This window comes from Manacus candei, unplaced genomic scaffold (assembly GCF_025592945.1).
Source record: "Manacus candei isolate 608988 ecotype Guabito, Panama unplaced genomic scaffold, ASM2559294v1 h1tg000028l, whole genome shotgun sequence".
NCBI classification, from domain to species: Eukaryota; Metazoa; Chordata; class Aves; order Passeriformes; family Pipridae; genus Manacus; species Manacus candei.
In genome coordinates, this window is record NW_026138076.1 from 5,183,311 (window position 1) to 5,201,345 (window position 18,035).

Sequence of the window (18,035 nt, forward strand, 5' to 3'; positions counted from 1 at the left end):
ACAAACCAGTAAACAAAAAAAACACAAAAATACAACACAAATCTAAAGAACACAAAGCCAAAAAGCATCCACACACCTTACAAACAAATTAAATAGAAAACCAAAAAGCAACCTGTCCACTGCTTATCAATTACTTGAATTGTCTAGAATCTCACCAAAGGAGGGGAAATGGAAGTGTCCCACTTCTACACAACAGTCAAGAAGCTAGTATCACAACCCATGAATGAAACATCTTCAGAGTAAAATGGTCAGTATCCTTTATCTTTGTTTCCTTATTAGTATGCATTCCCAAACCACACCCACTGAAGCTACGTGGTAGTACCTCTTCCTCCCTGTCATGAACCATTACAACAGTTTGATGGACTGCTTGTGCTCCCTCCCCAGTCTTCAGCACCTGGTCAGGTGAATTCAGGGAGCCAGATAACTTCCAAGTAATAACCAATAAATGCATTTCTATTACCAGTAGATTTTAAAATGCAGAAGTCCACAAATGAAAACAGGTTGTGGGTAAAGGGAGTTCTATATGCCCACAGACATACCCAAGGATTTCCAATGTGCTATTTACAGAAATACCCTTCAAGATGCTCAGACTCAAGATGAGACAAAATCCCCATCTCCCACCTCCTACAGATCTCTGAGGTATTATACAAAGGTAGTTACCAGCAGCATTTTCTCCTGCAGACACCTTTGTAGAGAGAAGTATTTCTTAAAAGATAGGTATATACATTACACAGAAACTGTCTCTAAATATGTATTGTTCTTATGCATAGGAAGGCACTCACCCTTAAGGAAGAAATCTGGCTTCTGGATCCCAGACAGATGGAACTGCCTACTCAAAGGTCTGTATAAAAACCCTCTACTTTAGATCAGGAAGTAATTCAGATACATTTAGCTTTTTCTAACAGGGAGTCTTGCTGATTTGAACAGCAAGACAGGAACCCTGAATGCTAAAAGATAGACTGCATGAAGGGTATCAAACTTGAGCCTACATTAAATGAAGACTCAATGCCATTCAGGACAGAGGCATCTTCCTTAAGAGATACTACCTTAGTGTTCCATTAAAGCTGATGTCACACAATTCTCAGGTTGATTCTTGAATCATGGTTTGGCAGTACAATTTTATAACAGGTCCATAAAGATAAATGTCTTCTTTTAAAATATTAAGGCTTCTTATGTTAAAGTAGTAAGATTTGCAATCTGGCCAGACTTCCACAGCATCACAACGCTTAGGAACTCACACAATTTACTGAACTCAATATGCATGTTGAATTTAATCTATCTACAGCAAGAAATAAAGCCAATATTTCACTTTAGAGGCCTGAATTCATTAGAATTCAGTTTTCCTCCAAAGGAATTCTAACATACTTGACTCTTTTAGTTGGACACAAAAATAAAACAGCCTTAAAACATTTGGATTTTTGTCTTATTTTTAAATCAATAGAAAAATCCCAGTTCCTTCTTCAGGTTGCCCTTCAGAGATTTCTCCTTCTACTTGTCTTTCTTCCTGAACCAAATCAAAGGCATATTTTCTTTATAACCTTCAGTCCTCTGTTCTCTCATACTCACTTACTTCCAATCTGTAGTGACTCATTACCTGTTTCTACAGGCATTCCCTTCATAAAAGCCTACAGAAGCCTTTTGTTTATACCAATGAAACAGGAAGAATGGTAATGGCCAACTTACAAGCCCTTAAAACAAATTTCAGTCAGTCAGTATAACAACTTGCTACCTTTTCTTCCACATAAACAAATTACATGCTCATGTGACTTAGCATGAAGCAGCAGCTACAAGCTCTAAAATGTCCAATATTTTACAGTGTTATCTAAATATTCTGATTTGTTCCTTGATACCTGTTGAAAAAAATATGAAAGTGAAATGTCTGTCAGGATGTTTCTTTTCCGGTTCTCCTTTATGACCTTTGTTTGCAAAAAAGTTCTAACAGAGCTAAATTTAGCTATGAAATTTCCAACAGGCCTGTGATAAACATCAAACTTAAGAAACTGTTCACCTACATGAAAGTGATATTGAAACCCAAATCTTCAGATCACACTGCAGTAATCATGATACTAGAACCAGCAGAAATAGTGATTAATTTCAGGCAGTTAATCCAGTTTAACAGCATGGTATTTTTGTATTTGTTGCCTTTATAAGATAAGAAAGAATGCTGACAATCTTTCTGGGTATCCTTTTTCATAACCAACCATTTCAATTAAATGTACAGAATAATGCTAAGAAGTAACAAGAGAGCTAGGAAACTTTTTCTAGAAAATCAGCTTACGCCATTGAACTAATTACAAAGAAGTTAAATTTTGAATTTTTAAAGACATCGGCACAGACACCAATAACTGGCACAGACAAGACATTGCACACAAGGAAAGAAAATGAACACTAAAAAATCACTTCTGTGTACGACTGTCCTAGTTAGAACAGTTGGGACCGATTCATCACTGGATGGGTATAGCCCAAAACTGTGTATTCTATGACCCTCCATGCCATTTCCCAGAAATTGTTGGGGGGGAAGGGAAGCCTGCCTGTGGGGGGGATGTTCCTGTCCTCATACCCTTTTATGGAATTCCCCACTCTGAGCATCCTCATACCCTTTTATGGAACTCCCCGCTCTGAGGGAAAGATTGACCATTCCCTTTATGGAATTCCCCGCTCTGAGGGAAGGATTGACCATTCCTGCCTGAACTGGAGAATATATAAACCTGGAGTTTCAGAACTTTTCTACCACTCGTGGGATCCAGAGGAAGACTGCAGCTCACTGCTCTCAACCAGACTGATACCACCACCCTCAAACTGGACTGCAATCACCACTTCTGACCAGACTGCAACAGCTCTCCCACCAGCAGGTTTTTCCCCCCTCTCCCTTTACTTTGGACTCGGGGAGGGGGCCCAAGGAACACCACTTTGTTCATGCCCCAGGGTGCTGAGTTATACATTTGGGTTTTGTGGGTTAAGACCAATTGTTTGTCTGTATAATTGTACTTATTGTACTATTTTAATAAATTGTTATTCTGACTTATAATCTCTCTTTTGAGTTGAGTTCATTTCCCCTGCTGGTTAACTTTTAAACCAGCACGACAAAAACAAGAGGGAAAAAAAGGCATGAATTTATGTGTACCTCCTTAAGAAGTCAACAACAAGAAAAAGTACCTACCAAAAACAGAGTTCACTTTTATGCTTATAAAACCACTCCCACTAGAAGATGAAATTTATTTTTATTGACCAATTCCTAAAAAGTTAAAATTGGAGAAAAAAACCCCTAGGCATCCATTTGAATAGCTTTTATTTTAGTCAGTAGTTTACAATATTTTAAAAAGTAAAACATTAGAGTGAAGACTAGGACAGAAGAATTTTCTGTTTTCTTTAACTCTATGGTTTGAGATTGGCTGGAAGAAGTATAAGCAACCGCAGAATCAACAATTTCTGGTCTGCATCCTGCTGAGATAGAAGCAGGAGCTGGAAATTCATGGCATTTGGCAGACACCTCACAAAGCTAATTTACCTCCCAGATCTCCACATGATTCTGAAGTCTGTCCATATGCCATCTGTGGCACTCACATCATCAATTACTGACCCCAACAAAAGTGTTCACTTCAGAGAATTCTAAAACAAAAGTGACTTTCTGGGTATACAGCAAGTTTAGAAGATGCACGAAAAATATCAGAAGTCCTGAAAATTTTCATATACAGTATGGCCAAAAGTGACCATTAGGTCAGCTAAGCTATTGTGCAAGCTGCTTTCACAGGATACACACAAGTTTGTGTAAAGATGCCCAGTCTTGATCTGCAATTACCAGATGGAGAAGTCACTTTTACCCTCACTAATAAATTCTAATGGTTATTCACTCCTTGACTTCAATTACAGAAAAAAAAGTATTTCAATATACCACTGTACTTGCTTAAATATGGCAGCTCTGGACATAGGGTGGGGAAGGTAAGTCTGTTATCTACCCTATGTTGGTTTAAAAAGAAAATAAAAAAACCTCAACCAACACACACACCACAACTTCCTATTACTATTGAACAGTACAATCTGTATCTCAAGATTACGAAAAGTCATTAGACCTCAACTATTTACATTATAAACCCTTGCAGGTACCTAAAAAGACAGAAGTAGTACTGGAAACTAAAAAAGCCAAAAAATAAAAAAGAATTAAGGGCAATATAGGATATCTAACATGAAGATTAAAGTGAAGGTAGAGCATTTATATTCAGGCTTCTTAACTTACTTTAGTATCTTTAGGGTTGTCACAAATAAAGGTTTCCCCATATGGAGAGATGATGGCTGGCTTTTCTTCTATGCAAGTTTCTTAAAGCAAAAAAATAAATGAATACAGTCATATAGTGCAATAGTCTACTAAAGTAATAATAAAATCAACAAGGGATATATTTTTCAGCTTGTGATTTCTCTGTTCTTCACAGAAAAAATTCTGAAGAACAAGAAACAATTTCTCATTTCTAACTAAACTTCAGACACATTTTCACCACAGACACTACCACTATTACTATGTAATTTGAATATAACTTGCATACAGACATTTTCTTCTTTTCTACCCTGCATCAAGTTAAAAAACCTTTAGTTTTCTAAGGACCAATAGCTCCAAAGTGTAATTTATTCTGACTTAAAAAACCGCACACCAAAAATAAAGTTTTTGTGCACAATCTTCATTTTGTCATCAAGTATTTGCTTGAAATCAATATACATAACCTCAAACAAGATGTATCTCTCAAATACGAAAGAAGTTTGCAACTGACTGTGGAAGACTCATAAACTTTTCAGTAAAGTATTTATTACAATTAATTTCCTGGAGGTATGAGAATTAACAAAAAAATAAAGCAGCACTATTCACGAATAGGTTACTAATATCTTTCAAGAAAAAGCTAACTCTGCTTAAAAAATCTGGATCTAATCTTAGAAACTCAAACCACCAATCTAAAAAAATATAACAAAATAAAGAAGGTTTAAAGTCAGGATTTTATAATTTTTATTTTATTTGTTCATAATTAAAAACTAAGCAAAAATGCAGAAGTGGTTAAATGCCCTGCTATCACATAAATCACTTCTTCCATACCTTTGAGATGCCCAATATTTCTTAAAATATGCAAGTCAATACTCATTTTAAACAGCTTCTGGTCCAAGGTTACTTTTTCCTTAATATCCAAGGTGTAAATATTACTGTCCAATACTCACCGTTTTGTGGAAGTTCCCTCCCAGTGCAAGAAATATTTACAAGGTCCATATTTCTTCTTCTCTGAAGGGAACTTAAACAAAACAGAGCACAAAATGAAAACATTAAGTGAAATGTCCCAGAAATTAACCACTTCATGCAGTTAAATGATTAAAATTATGTACAAATACAGAAATAATAGATTTTAAGACTTGGGAAAATTTAATTTAAAAGTCACACAACAATTTGTTTTCCTCCCTTTACAACACTGAATGCTTCTTTGATCCTAGTACACATCCTGAGTTTGGGGTTCTGTTTTGTTCTGAATTGTTCTTATGATACAATTAGATTGCTGGGAAGAATGAAGATCCTACACTTTTCCCCCAATCCTTTACCTACTCTTCTCCTTCCCATTGATTACCAACAACTGTATTTACAGAAGGACATACTCTGAAAATCTAATTTAACATTAAGCTCAGTGTGACCCTGGGCATGGGAATCCAGACAAAATATGCTCTCAACCACTGGAAAAAAAATGCTGAAAAGTTTTGATTTCCTAAGGTGAATTATTTTCCCACAAAGTTTTAAAACCAAGATGTAAATGACATTGCATTGCAACTGCTTGTGATTACTCCTGCACATTTTGTAGAAGGGTAAGAATGTATCCCCATACACGACAGAAAAGTTATTTTATTATTGGTGTTGTGCCGGCCCCCAAGTACTTCAGTAGTTTCATGTATAGTGGCATTTAATTATTAAGGGTTCAGGCTAAGACAGCAGCTTTATAATCAGAACACAGGAACAAATATGTGTGAATTAGCACATTTCTATCCCCCCTTTACTACTCTAGCAGTCTGTATTAGAGCTCTTTTCAGTCAAGCTCTGAATCCCCCTATTAACATAATTAGTAATTTTCCATCTTAATTTCATTTTCTCTGCTTAAAATGGTAAAAGTTCTCACATATTCTTACAGAATATTATGTGGTTGATAAATGCCATACAAGAACCTTACAAATTTTGTCTATCAGTTTGTAGGTCCTCCATCATTCAAAATAAAAGATAAGTGTTTTACTAAAAATACCCATTTCCTAACTGTTTTTTCCCCACTTAAACTATTGAGAAATTTTATTATTTTAATATTAGCTACATTTAAAACTTTAAAACTACTGTCCCTTGAAGTCCAAGTAGAATTACTCCCTACTAAAAGATGATGTTTCTTTGTAACAGAAGGCAGACATTCATGAACTTAATTTTTAGTCCATGCCTAAATCTGCCTCAAAGAATTCATTAGATTGGATTCAAGACAGAAGCCACACCTTACTTGACATTTCAGTTGTTATCCAGGTTATATAAATTAAGTTCCTTAGTGATATTTTGTAAAATCCTGGTTTTAGAAAACACAGAATGACTTTGGCCAGCTACAGTGTATCATTGCCTAGTTCCTATATAGTTGTTTTGTCTCCTGAGTTATAATTACAAAAAAATAAAAATTACACAGCAAATACTTTAAAAGTCTGTGTTTCTTCATACATTTTACTAAAATTGATGAGGTTACATATTTTGAAGCTCCACTAGCAAACTAACCTCCTGAGTTTGTACTAACCTAATTTTAAAGAACTCGGTATGCTTACAAAAAACCTAACCTAACTTATTTCAACACAGATCATTTGTTAGGTTGTTTTTTTAAAGAGTATTAGCAGCATTAAACTAAATTAAGAGTTACAGATAAACAGCTTTGACTTGTAGAGCTATTAAAATTATGGTTTTCTGCCTTATGTAAAACAGTGAGTCATTTTCTTAGTTTCAGGGTGGATGGATAAATTCAACAGGAAATGAAAAATAACAAAATCACCTTTAAAAAGAAACCCAAAAGCACCATTTTTTAAAAATCTATATACTTTTCAGGATTAGTGTATTCTTTCTTGATCATGTACCTACATGTATGTATGCATGGCAAAAACCCTGTTAATAAACTAACTATAGTATTTTTTTTTTTCCAGCAATCAAAAATAAAACCTGTCATTTCTGGAAAGCAAATTTCTAACTTATGTTAAGTAAAAACTATCTCAAGGTATAAAAGAAATGAAACTAGTTTACTTCGAATAACTGCTTGAAAGATTATGCCATAACAAAAACTCTACAGTGCAAGCTATAAAATGATAATAATCTATCAATGCTCAATAGAATAGCTAGCTAGTTATTGTACAAATGGAATACCTAGATTAAAAGACAGAAAAATACTGAAGACTTCATGAGCAAAAAAACATTAAAAAAAATACCTTATATGAATACCAATCTCTGACTTTCCTCAACCATTTCAAAAATTTAATACCTCTTCTCTTAAATTTTCTCAATTCAGAAACTGAATACCTCAATCAAAGAAGATTGATGATATTCTTTATTTTGCTCTTTAATGGAAGATTAGTGCGAGCAGTTTAAGAGTGCCAATCACAAAGTGTGCCAATTTTTCAATGATATAATAATAATTTCAATTTTTATTCAATTATCACTTAGTTACAACTGTGGAGACTAATGCTCACAATTTTCATATATTAACAGGTACCGGATGTGGCTCAGGTTACACACACTTCTCTACCACCCCTTCTTACGCACAAACAGGATGAAAGGGTGTGATGAGGCAGTGACTGGTCTTGCTAAAGACCAACAGGCTGGAAAGCTAAAACGTCACACTGAGCTGGTTTATTCAATATACTCTTGTCATCTTGCAAATAAAGTCAGGGAAAGAGGTCAGTGCAAGCAGTCAGTGCTTCAAAGTCTTTACTGGCATTCATCTGCTTAGTGTTTTAAATGAAAGAAGCTTTTCTTTTCCAACTCATTCATGACATGTTTTCTTTTCTATCCATCTCAAGACCTAACCTCCCATAATGCAAACACATCAAAATTGCTCTAGCACGCTGTGTTAAAGTTTTGGGGTTCATAGACTGCTTGCAGAAGTAAATTAATGGTGATGCTTGACCATGAGAATAGAGAAGGAGAAGCTTCTCTCTTCTAAAAAATTTTTTTTTTATGACAGAACACAGTAGAGATACACAGCAGCACCAGCTTGGACACCTCATTAGCAATCTTGACCACTTGTATGTTAAGAAATGGAGTCTAAAGAATATCAATACCAAGCAAGAAGTCTCAATCACAGGATCTGCCAACTGTAGAAAATGAATGATGCCTCCTCAGGCCAACCACCATTATCTATTTTACTTATTTATATTTTCCCCTAAACATAGCACGTTATCCAGAATTACTTTTGTTCTACTTGTTCTTATTGATCTTAAAAAAGAATCAGAGCAATCCCAATGCTAAACAACACAAGTAACAAAGTTGGGAGATAGGAAAAAAATCTAAAAGAATACAGAGTTCATCAGTCAGAAATTTTATCTTTGTAGCATTCTATATAAAAACCAGGTCTACCATGTTATAAATCTGCTTCAGCTTAATAACTAAAAATAACTTAATAACTAAAAATTAATAACTAATATCCATGAACAACCAGAAGGAAATGCTTTCTCTGCCTCTATGGAATAGCCTTCATTCAATGTAATAAGGACAAAATCAGCATCTGTCAATAAGGTCAGCTGAGAATCTTTGTCTACGAAATTCTGAAAAACAGGCACGATCTTTAATCCTGAGGTTAAAGATGTTTGCAAGCTGCTATTTTAAAGTTCTGTATTAGCTCTCTGCCTCTAAAAAAAGGTTGCCAGCAAGGTTATCAAGAATGTTTCTGCGAAGTTTAAGTTCTGCTGTGAAGTTCTTGTTTAGCCTTGATCTTCCTCAGACAGACTGGTCCTTCAGCATTCCCATATTCCTTTTCTTTATTGGAGCATAAAGACAAAAAAAATAAGCTGGACCTCACAAATCAAAATGGTGGATAATGAATTTAGTGAGCCAGTCACATCAATCACTAACAGACTGGGATTTGGAGGATTTACTTCAATAGTGGGAAGATTACAAATTCTCTCTACTGGATGATTGTTTCTCAAAAGATATTAAGAATACTCATTTAGTAGCCAGTTATTATTATTGCCTTTAAGGTTGAGAATCCCATTTTGTCTCAGCATGAATAATTTCATTAAATGAAATAGGGATAATCACTCCACAAAAGTTAACATAAATCTACTCCTCACCAAAAGAGACGTATACTTAAGTTTCAGTAAGACACTGATTAAACATTTTTTAAGAATCTTTCCCTCTCCACCTGCTTAAAGAATTGTATTACAACATTTAATTTTGACTTTTTTCAGTAACCTAAAAAAAACTTATAAATGCTGGGAAACCCCTGCATTTAGAGCATGTATAAACTCGGTGTTTCTAACTGCTGAGATATGCAGATGAAAAAGCCAAGATAAATACAAAACATTCTCAGACATGCCCCTTCCAGGCATAGCTAGTGCCTAAAACATTAACTAAAAAAAATGCAATCTAATGATTTGGATATGACTACACCAACAAATCTTTGCATACGCCTTTCACCAGAAGTCTTTTTTTGCACATTTTTCTTCTGTTTAATGATGATTATTAAACATGATGAGTAACAGCTTTTGTTAATAGATCCAAAAATATTAAAAATTAATCTGTGGGGAGATATTCTGTGCTTACAGACTGTAATATTGTGATCGACTGCATATTCAGTGGCTATTAACATTCAAACAATATTACTTTATTAAGATATGTCTGAAATTAAGTTCTAACATCAGATATTTTCCTCTACATTCCACCATATTTTTGCTACAAAAACTAACGCTTATTCAAGATAATAAGTACTGTTCAGTAATTTGTGGATTCGAGTTATGAACTCAACCATTTTGAAGGAAGAAAAATACACAGTCATACCATTTGAATATTTCAAAAGAAACTCAAACTTCAAAGATTCCATAAACTCTGAAAATCTTCCACATCCATCCTCTTTTTTCTACTTTTTCCATTGCTTTTCCCCCCTGCTGGCATGCTTCAGAAATATTTTTATAGTACAAATATCACTAAAAGCTAAGGTTTTGTTGTTAGGAGAACAGCAGCAAAGGCCAACACTTAATATAAGAAAATGGTTGCATTCATTCTCCAAAGTTAACAATTAAATGACAATCAGTTTAGAAATTATCCTAAGAGCCATCCTGAAGAAAGTGCTTATGTTTTATACAGTTGTTTTTAACAATAGTTATATATAAAGCAATAAAGATCCCTTTCTTTGATAACATGTTGACATGGAGATATTTGAGGAGTTTATAAGGACATACTGTTCTAAAATTCCCCTTTACGCTCTCATTTTTACTTTTAATTGCCTTGAAGCTTAATCATCCTTCAATTAATTTGGCAACATTCATACCAAATCCAGTGTATTTACAGCACATTTTAAAAAAATCCACCAAAAAAAAAAAATAAAAAAAACCCTGTAAGAAATCCCAAACTGTAATTTCTACAAGGATTGCGATTCCTCATTAGTAATAAACAGTAATTACCTTGATGAAGCTTGAACTTTACTTGATTCAGGAATTTCTGGTACAGGTCGATGCCTTAAGATAAAAGACCGGCTTGCTCTTGGAAATACTTTCATGCAGTTTAGTGTACAGGAATCATATAAGTCATTGTCTATCATTTCTCCTTTAAACTTATAGAATGGAGAATCTGGCTTACTATCAGATAAATCACTCTCATCTGCAAATCTCAGATGCTGGTTTTCCTTGTGTTTTGTCTCACATGAATGAGCAAATGAAGGAGGATCACGAAATACCAAACAGCCAGTCAAGTCCTCATCAGCTTGGTATGCAGCAGCTTCTTTCCGTGATGCATCTGGCTGAGAATTCATTTTAATACTTCCAGTTTGACTGACAGCTTTAAGTATGCTGTCTGAATTCTGGTATAAATGAGAAAAATCCAGACTTGGAAAGCTATCATCATTTGCCTCCATTAAATTTTGCTCCGCAAGGTCAAACTTTTCCTTTTTAATATAAGCTTTATTAACAAGTCGTTCTGACAGTGTTGCAGGTATCAAGCCAGTCCCGTCTACACCTGAATTGCTTACTGGAGACTCCTGATCCGAGGACGAATATTGCTTCTCTTCTAAACCTTTCAAGTCTTTGAATTTCAGATTTTCACAGAAAAGAGAATTTCCTTGAATTTTTGAAAGACTGCTGTCTAATTGCTTAAGAATCCTTCTGCGATGCCCTGTAGGCAACACTCCCATTTGCTGAAGCACACTGTTATTTATTCCCACGCAGTCTGTCACAATGTTATAGCCATATTCTTTAAAGTTAGGAATATACTGTCCAAGGTTAATATTGACCAAAAATTCTTCAATATCAGTGTCATTGCTTGTGGATGACATGACTTCATATCGAATATTGCCCTACACAGTCATGTACAAATAGTGTCAGGATGTGCACATGTTCACCAGCAAGAAAGCTCTCTTAAATTTGATGACAGCCAGCCAGCAGAGAATATCAGTTTCTTCAAGACACCTCTTCAAGTTTCTTCAGTTCAAACTTTTTTTTTTTAAACACTGCAAACATATGGAAAATGCAATTAAAAAAAATTCTCACCTGAGCTTCACAATTATCTTGAATAAAAATCTGAAAGCCCCCCGTCTTTTTTACAGTAATATTTTAAAATTATTTGTATACAAAAATTCCAACAAAACAGCATACACTTTCCATCCTTTTATCTTAGCCTATATAAAGAGAATAGCAAAATCAGTCTTAATGCAGCACAAGTAACACAGACTTAAAACATACATTCCTTAAAACCTACACAGTTAAACATTAAGATGAACAGTTAAGAGATGAACTGCTTATCTACACACACACTCTTATTACACAGTATTTGGACATCAGGGAGAGAAAAAGTTATCTAAGACCAGAACTGGAACCTAAAGCTTTCTTGTTTCCATGCTAGCACCAATTAACTACAAAATAGAGCTTCTACTCCCTTATCTTCTGAACCTTAGACTCCTTTTAACAAAGGAACAGACTTTCAATGGAAAAAAGGAAAAATGACCGGCTAGAGCATTCTATGTGAACTGTGCATTGAAGCCCTCTTCAACTGAGAATCCAACTGAACAAGTACTATAATCAATAAAATGGTTTACAACAATAGATCAGGTCCTTCAAACAGTCATGCCAGAAAACTGGAAACAGGTAACTACAAGCTTCTCAACTCTGTCAAGGAAGCAGTTTTCCCTTGGCACAAAGAGTAGAAGAGGCATGACTCTATAAGAAAGTTCTGGCCTCCACATGAGAGACATTTGTTATCTCAAATGCCCATGACAGTTTTTCCTTAGTATTTTTCAACTCAGGTCTTATACTTTCCAGATTTCATCTATTTGAGTTATTTTTTCTTTCAGGGCCATATCTAAATTCAGACTCACAAAATCCAGACGCTACTGTTCTGAAGGTGTTTGAGACAGCCTGAAATCATATCTCTTCAAAGAAGGTTTAATATCAGCAGCAGTCAACAGGTTTTTTCACCTCTCTGTATAAAGAGTATTTTGGCTTTAGGGAAATCTGCTGACTGTAGCAGCTGTCCTGGCATGCAGGTACTAGCCTTAAGCAGCCCGGAAAAGAAAGAAGTGCTTCAGTAGAACAGTGTTAAGACTTAAGTAGCAATTAGAAGGAGAAAAACTCTTATGCCCAGAATTTATCCATGGCATTGATAGCTCATTCTTCAAAGTATTTCCTGACAAAAAGCACACTACTAATGACCTAGAATTGAAGCTTAAAAAGTTGCCTAAGTTTTTACTGTATCAATTCCTCAATAAATTCCTCAATAAAGGATAAAAACTCTTCCTGTGATATTCCTCCAATGTCTTTTGAATATATAAGCTGTTATTCAGAAATGCAGTTGTAAATAAATATTTACACCCCTCCTTATTCCCTAAAGCCACATACAAGTAAATATAAATTTAAAATAATGTACTGAATGAAGCACAACAGTTATCACTGCTATTGGTGATTGCACTTTACTATGATTATTAAATAAATTGTTAAATAACTACCTCAATCAACTACCTCAACTACCTCAGTCTTTTCTTGCAAAATTTCATAAATATCTTTATTACCCCCACACTTTTTCAAAAAGTGGTAATCGAAACCAAGGAAAAGACTAAACTCTTCATACTTACACCATATACATATGTATGTGACAGAATAATAAGAAGGAGATGAACAAACCTACATTTTTCTGAAATCAACACAGCACACTTACTATAAGTGTTCCATTATTTAAAAGAAGTTATTGGATTCTTACTGGTCTCTTTAACTTCATTTGTGTGGTAATATTTTTATCAGCTTTTATCACTAACTACAAGTCTGAGAAGTGACTTATTATCTTAATATTAAATTGGTACAATTAAATCTGTTTAGAGAGAGAGCTCTATAGATCAATCAGATATCAACTGCTCAAGAGAGATTAAGTTTATTATGGAGTTAACCCTCACTAAAAGATTCCAAAGTCATTTAAATTCAAAAAGCCTTGTATTGAGCTAAACTGATTAACAACCCATTTTCAGATTTACCTTTGTCCTTTCCCAACCTGCATGTTTATCTAAACTCTCATCATTCCTTTAAAAATTTCAGACATCAGCATTTCCTCAAATTTTTCATATAAGCCTCTAGCCATAAAGGACATAATTCAACAGTATGGCCTCCATCCATCTCTAAACCCTGGAAAATACAAATGTAAATACCTAGTGTCTTAAGAAGTTGAATATATATTCTGAAATTCTGAGTACAGAATGAAACAATAATTAGTACAGAAGTTACTAAGTGGGAAAAAAGTATGAGATAGGCACTTTTAGGGTCAGAAAATAGTCCTTCATGTCATCATCATGGCTAGGCTTCGCGAACGAAGATTTGGGAAGGCTCTATCCACATTTGTTACAGGCACGCTGGTGGCTTATGAGGCCAATATGAGACAGACATATCCAATTGCAAAAGACACAGCAGAAAGACTCCTTAGATGGTATATTCTGCATGTACCCACTAATTAAAACAAAGAAACAAAGAAACAAACAAAAACAACCCATATATATCCAAATATATAAAACCCCTACAGTGTTAGCATATCAGTCTAAGAGTTTCAAAGTTGCAGCTGCAGCTGGTTATCTCAGCCATTTCCACCTTCCTTGGCAGTTCTGGGTTTCATGGTAGCATTTGGCTATTTTTTCCCTAAGGTGTTAGTGTTTATTTTCAGACAGCATAATTTGTTCAATTCCTCCACCTTTTGCAGTAACAAAAAATACACTTAGGAAAGTAGCTTTAGCTATATGTTTATAAATAAATATATGTCTTTTATGTAAACATATATATTTATACCCACACACTCTCTTCAGTATTTAATACAGTTTTTACCACATGCAATAGTTTTGCCTACACCTCATTCGGGAACACCTCCACTGTTGCTGCTTCAGGACCTCAAATAGCCATGTATTATCAGCTATCTGGATTCTAACCCATCTCTGTATAAACCACCTAACAATGCAAAAGATTATGCAGCACAGAACAAACTTTGTTTCCAAATCTGCAAGAATGATTACTTTTTACAGTGTATTTTATGAGCAAAACATGTAACAGTCTGAGGAAGGAAGGAACTGCCTCCTGAGAAGACATTTTGACCACAAAATTCTAACACTGCTAGAAGATGAAGCCCAAGCCACTTTCTGTTTCTGTAGTAGTCTATGGCAGAAGTTGCCAATGCATCTATAATAAAGACACACTATAGATCTGGCCTGGCTATACAGCTGGTTAAATACCAGTAAGTTCACAGTCACATATTATTTTTGTGGGTCTGAGCAAAGGGTATACTGACAACTGATTTGGTTTGACTACTCACACAGAGATTAAAGTAACAAACAGCTAAACAAATCTATACATCCTAGTGAATATATTGTAGGCTAGTAGATGAATTCTGAACTGTTTCTTACAGTGTTTTATTCTTACTAAAGGCTTGAACTAAAGAAGTATACAGAAAAGCAGAACTCAAGAACCACCGTATTTATTCAATACACTAATCATTTCTATGTGATTAATATAAATTTTAAAAATAATTTAATCTCCTCCTTAGTTTTAATTGCAAAATAATAATAAATCCTAAAGAATGTTTGTAAAGCACTAGATACGGAGTGCATATATATGACATATGCACATTTATATGAATACATGCATTCTCTTTCACATCCATATTTGTACCATTATGAGTTTAAGTCAAGATCGTTAGCACACATGGTTGCATATATCTTATAAAACAAAACTTCTTTTAAGAGCAAGGCAAAATAGATTTTTCCTACGTAGAAACATACATTAAAAAAACAAAAAATTAACACAAAACCCCACAAACAAACAAAAAACAAAAAGACCAACCAACCAAGGGGAATTTGGTCTTGCTTAAATGAAATTGATTCTTACTGTAGTATCATATTCTCCTATACAGGGTAACCAAGACAAAAGTCACCGTTCCCAACACGGTTACTAAAAACGGGAAAATAGTACAGTGGTTATACAGAAATTGAACTTCTTGAAAGACATTTGACCATTCAATTTTATCAAAATAAGGATAAACATCTAAATTGCTATGTGGAAAAAAAACAATACAAGGGAAACCATCCAAGGTTTTTTTGTAAGAAAATAAGTTTTGGCAGGGGATGAATTGCAATATGTGTTGCACATCTCAAGCCTTCTATGGGATCATCCAGCTTTCTTTCATAGGAGATGATGTTTCTCACACTTCTTTACAAACTGATTTTCAACTTCTTCCTTTTCCCATCTTACGGAAGAGACTTAGACAAGAGCGTCAAGAAAACTCAGAGTGGCCTAACAGTTCTTTCGTTTTACTAAAACTGACAGCTAAACAGCATCAAAGAAAAAAGGGTAACTATAACTATCAGGACTCTTCCCTCACATGGAGGATAAGTACCTGCATCTAGCATTCTGAAAAGCTATGTCAGCTGATTTTACAATTCTTCCATTCTATGATTTTCAAGTTGAAAAGTCTTCAAGACAACACTGACTGGAAGATAGACAAATCTTTGCTGAAGCAAGCAAGCAATCCAAATTTTAATAATGAAATGTGTGTACAGTAGCTTATAGCTGAATACAGAAATACTCCAGTGAAACTTTTTTTTCCTTTTTTAATATCAATACAGAGAAAACCTGAAGAAAGTGTCAAACCTTTAAAAGTACATGGCAAGATAATCACACTTTAAGCAATCAGTTCAACAAACATAAGCAAGTTCAGGCTTGCTCCTAGCTTCTGCTAAACCACATACTAGATTAAGCAGGCAAAAAAAACCAACCAAAGCAAAATAAAACTGTACAACAGGACTTACCATGGAGCAGAATGAAATCTGCAAGTAGTGAATTTCACATCTTCCAGTTGTAATTGACTCCATAAAAACTGACAAGATTAACAGGCCTAGAAAACATTGTAGATTAAATATCTTTCCCAGAACTTATATAATACAATCAGCATACTGACTGCATGCTAAAAAAAAAAAAAAAAAGAAAAGTCAAACAAAAAAACCCAAAAACCAACCAAACAAACAAAAAAACCCCAACCAAACAAAAACAAATGCAAACACGTCCCTCAAATTACCTTTTTAAAGTGATTACTTAATGAATTAGCATGGGTCAAGTCAGAGCAACATACTGATGGAAACGATTACAATAGAACCATTCCCTTTATCAATACAAGGAAGTTACTAAGTTATTTACAAAATAACTTTAATCATATCCTCTGTCAAAATGCTTCTTTGGCTTTTTTTAATTTTAGAACACTTCTCTTCCAGAGAAAGTTAAGCCACCTTTACTACCTCGGAGTCAAACCTCATACTGCAAGAAATTCCAGTGGAACAACTTGCAGAGTCGCTGGAGTAAGGAACTGCATGATATGAATAAGCAAGCTAAAGGTGGAATTGGAACTGAAGCAAGTTGCTGTGGCAACACTAGGGTGCTGTAGCCTTCACTATGTATTTTCGATCCAGGACATCCTACTAAATCTTTAACTTTCTTAAAATTTCTGGTAAAATTTCCAGAAACATAATGGCAGCTAACCAGGTCTGACTTCACAAAAACAACTCACAGAGTAAACAAATACACAGTAATAAAGTACTGTTCTTTAGCAGGGCATTTACATACAAACCGTTAAAACAACTTGAGCCAGAAAGAAAATAGAGAGCAACATACGCCTTGTCTCCGACCTGCCCACCAGCTGCTTCTTGTCCGATCCCAACTTCGGTATCTGTGGCTCATGTGAGACATGCCCCGTACCAAGCCACTGCTTCGCCCTTGCGCCCGCTGGGAACTTCGCAGTGACTCTCCTGCCGCGGGACCGGCACCTCCAGCACCGCGCACAGCAGGGCCCGGGCAGACCCTGCCCAACACCCGCACCCCCGCGCCCCGCCGGGACCGGCTCACCTTTGGCAAAGACCAGCGGCGACGGCGAGAGGAGGAAGCGCACGGCTTCAGATTGCTTTGGCTTTCTGTTCTCCCTCCGGCACCCCGGTCCTTCTCTGTCTTTGCTAGTTTTCTCTTTTCTTCCTTCCTTCCTGCCTGCCTAGCTCCACACCCCACCCCCACGCCGATCCCCGTCAGGCCGCGCCCGCGGCGCGGAGCTCCCTCCCTGCCGTCCTCCTTCCCTCCCTCCCTCCCGCAGGAGGCGGCCGCACCTGGGCGCGCCGGGAGCGCTGCCGCCCCTCCGCCGCGCCCGGGCTGCCGGGCTGGGGCTCAGGGCGTTCTGGCCGGGCAGCATATTTCTTGGGGAGGAGTCAGCAGAGAGCCCGCTGGCAGCCGCAGGCTCCGGAGCACTTTCTGCCTCAGCGCATCGCTTCAGAGGCGGCCGTGTCCTGTGCGCCCCAGCCCGGGCT

The 18,035-nt window shown here is 35.9% G+C and overlaps 1 protein-coding gene across 2 annotated transcripts in view; it reads right to left on the reverse strand.

The window, feature by feature from the left end:
* ARAP2 (ArfGAP with RhoGAP domain, ankyrin repeat and PH domain 2) overlaps nucleotides 1-17,739 on the reverse strand; it is a 122,912-nt gene extending 105,173 nt beyond the window's left edge. For both annotated transcript variants that reach the window (XM_051789906.1, XM_051789907.1), the window contains exons 1-5: nucleotides 17,587-17,739; nucleotides 16,500-16,585; nucleotides 10,642-11,681; nucleotides 5,197-5,267; nucleotides 4,235-4,314 (exon numbers count right to left, since the gene is read on the reverse strand). In XM_051789906.1, coding sequence (XP_051645866.1) covers nucleotides 4,235-4,314; nucleotides 5,197-5,267; nucleotides 10,642-11,507 — 1,017 coding nt within the window. In that variant the 5' untranslated portion in view covers nucleotides 11,508-11,681; nucleotides 16,500-16,585; nucleotides 17,587-17,739. The remainder of the gene's footprint in view (nucleotides 1-4,234; nucleotides 4,315-5,196; nucleotides 5,268-10,641; nucleotides 11,682-16,499; nucleotides 16,586-17,586) is intronic.
* Between the last annotated feature and the right edge of the window lie 296 nt (nucleotides 17,740-18,035).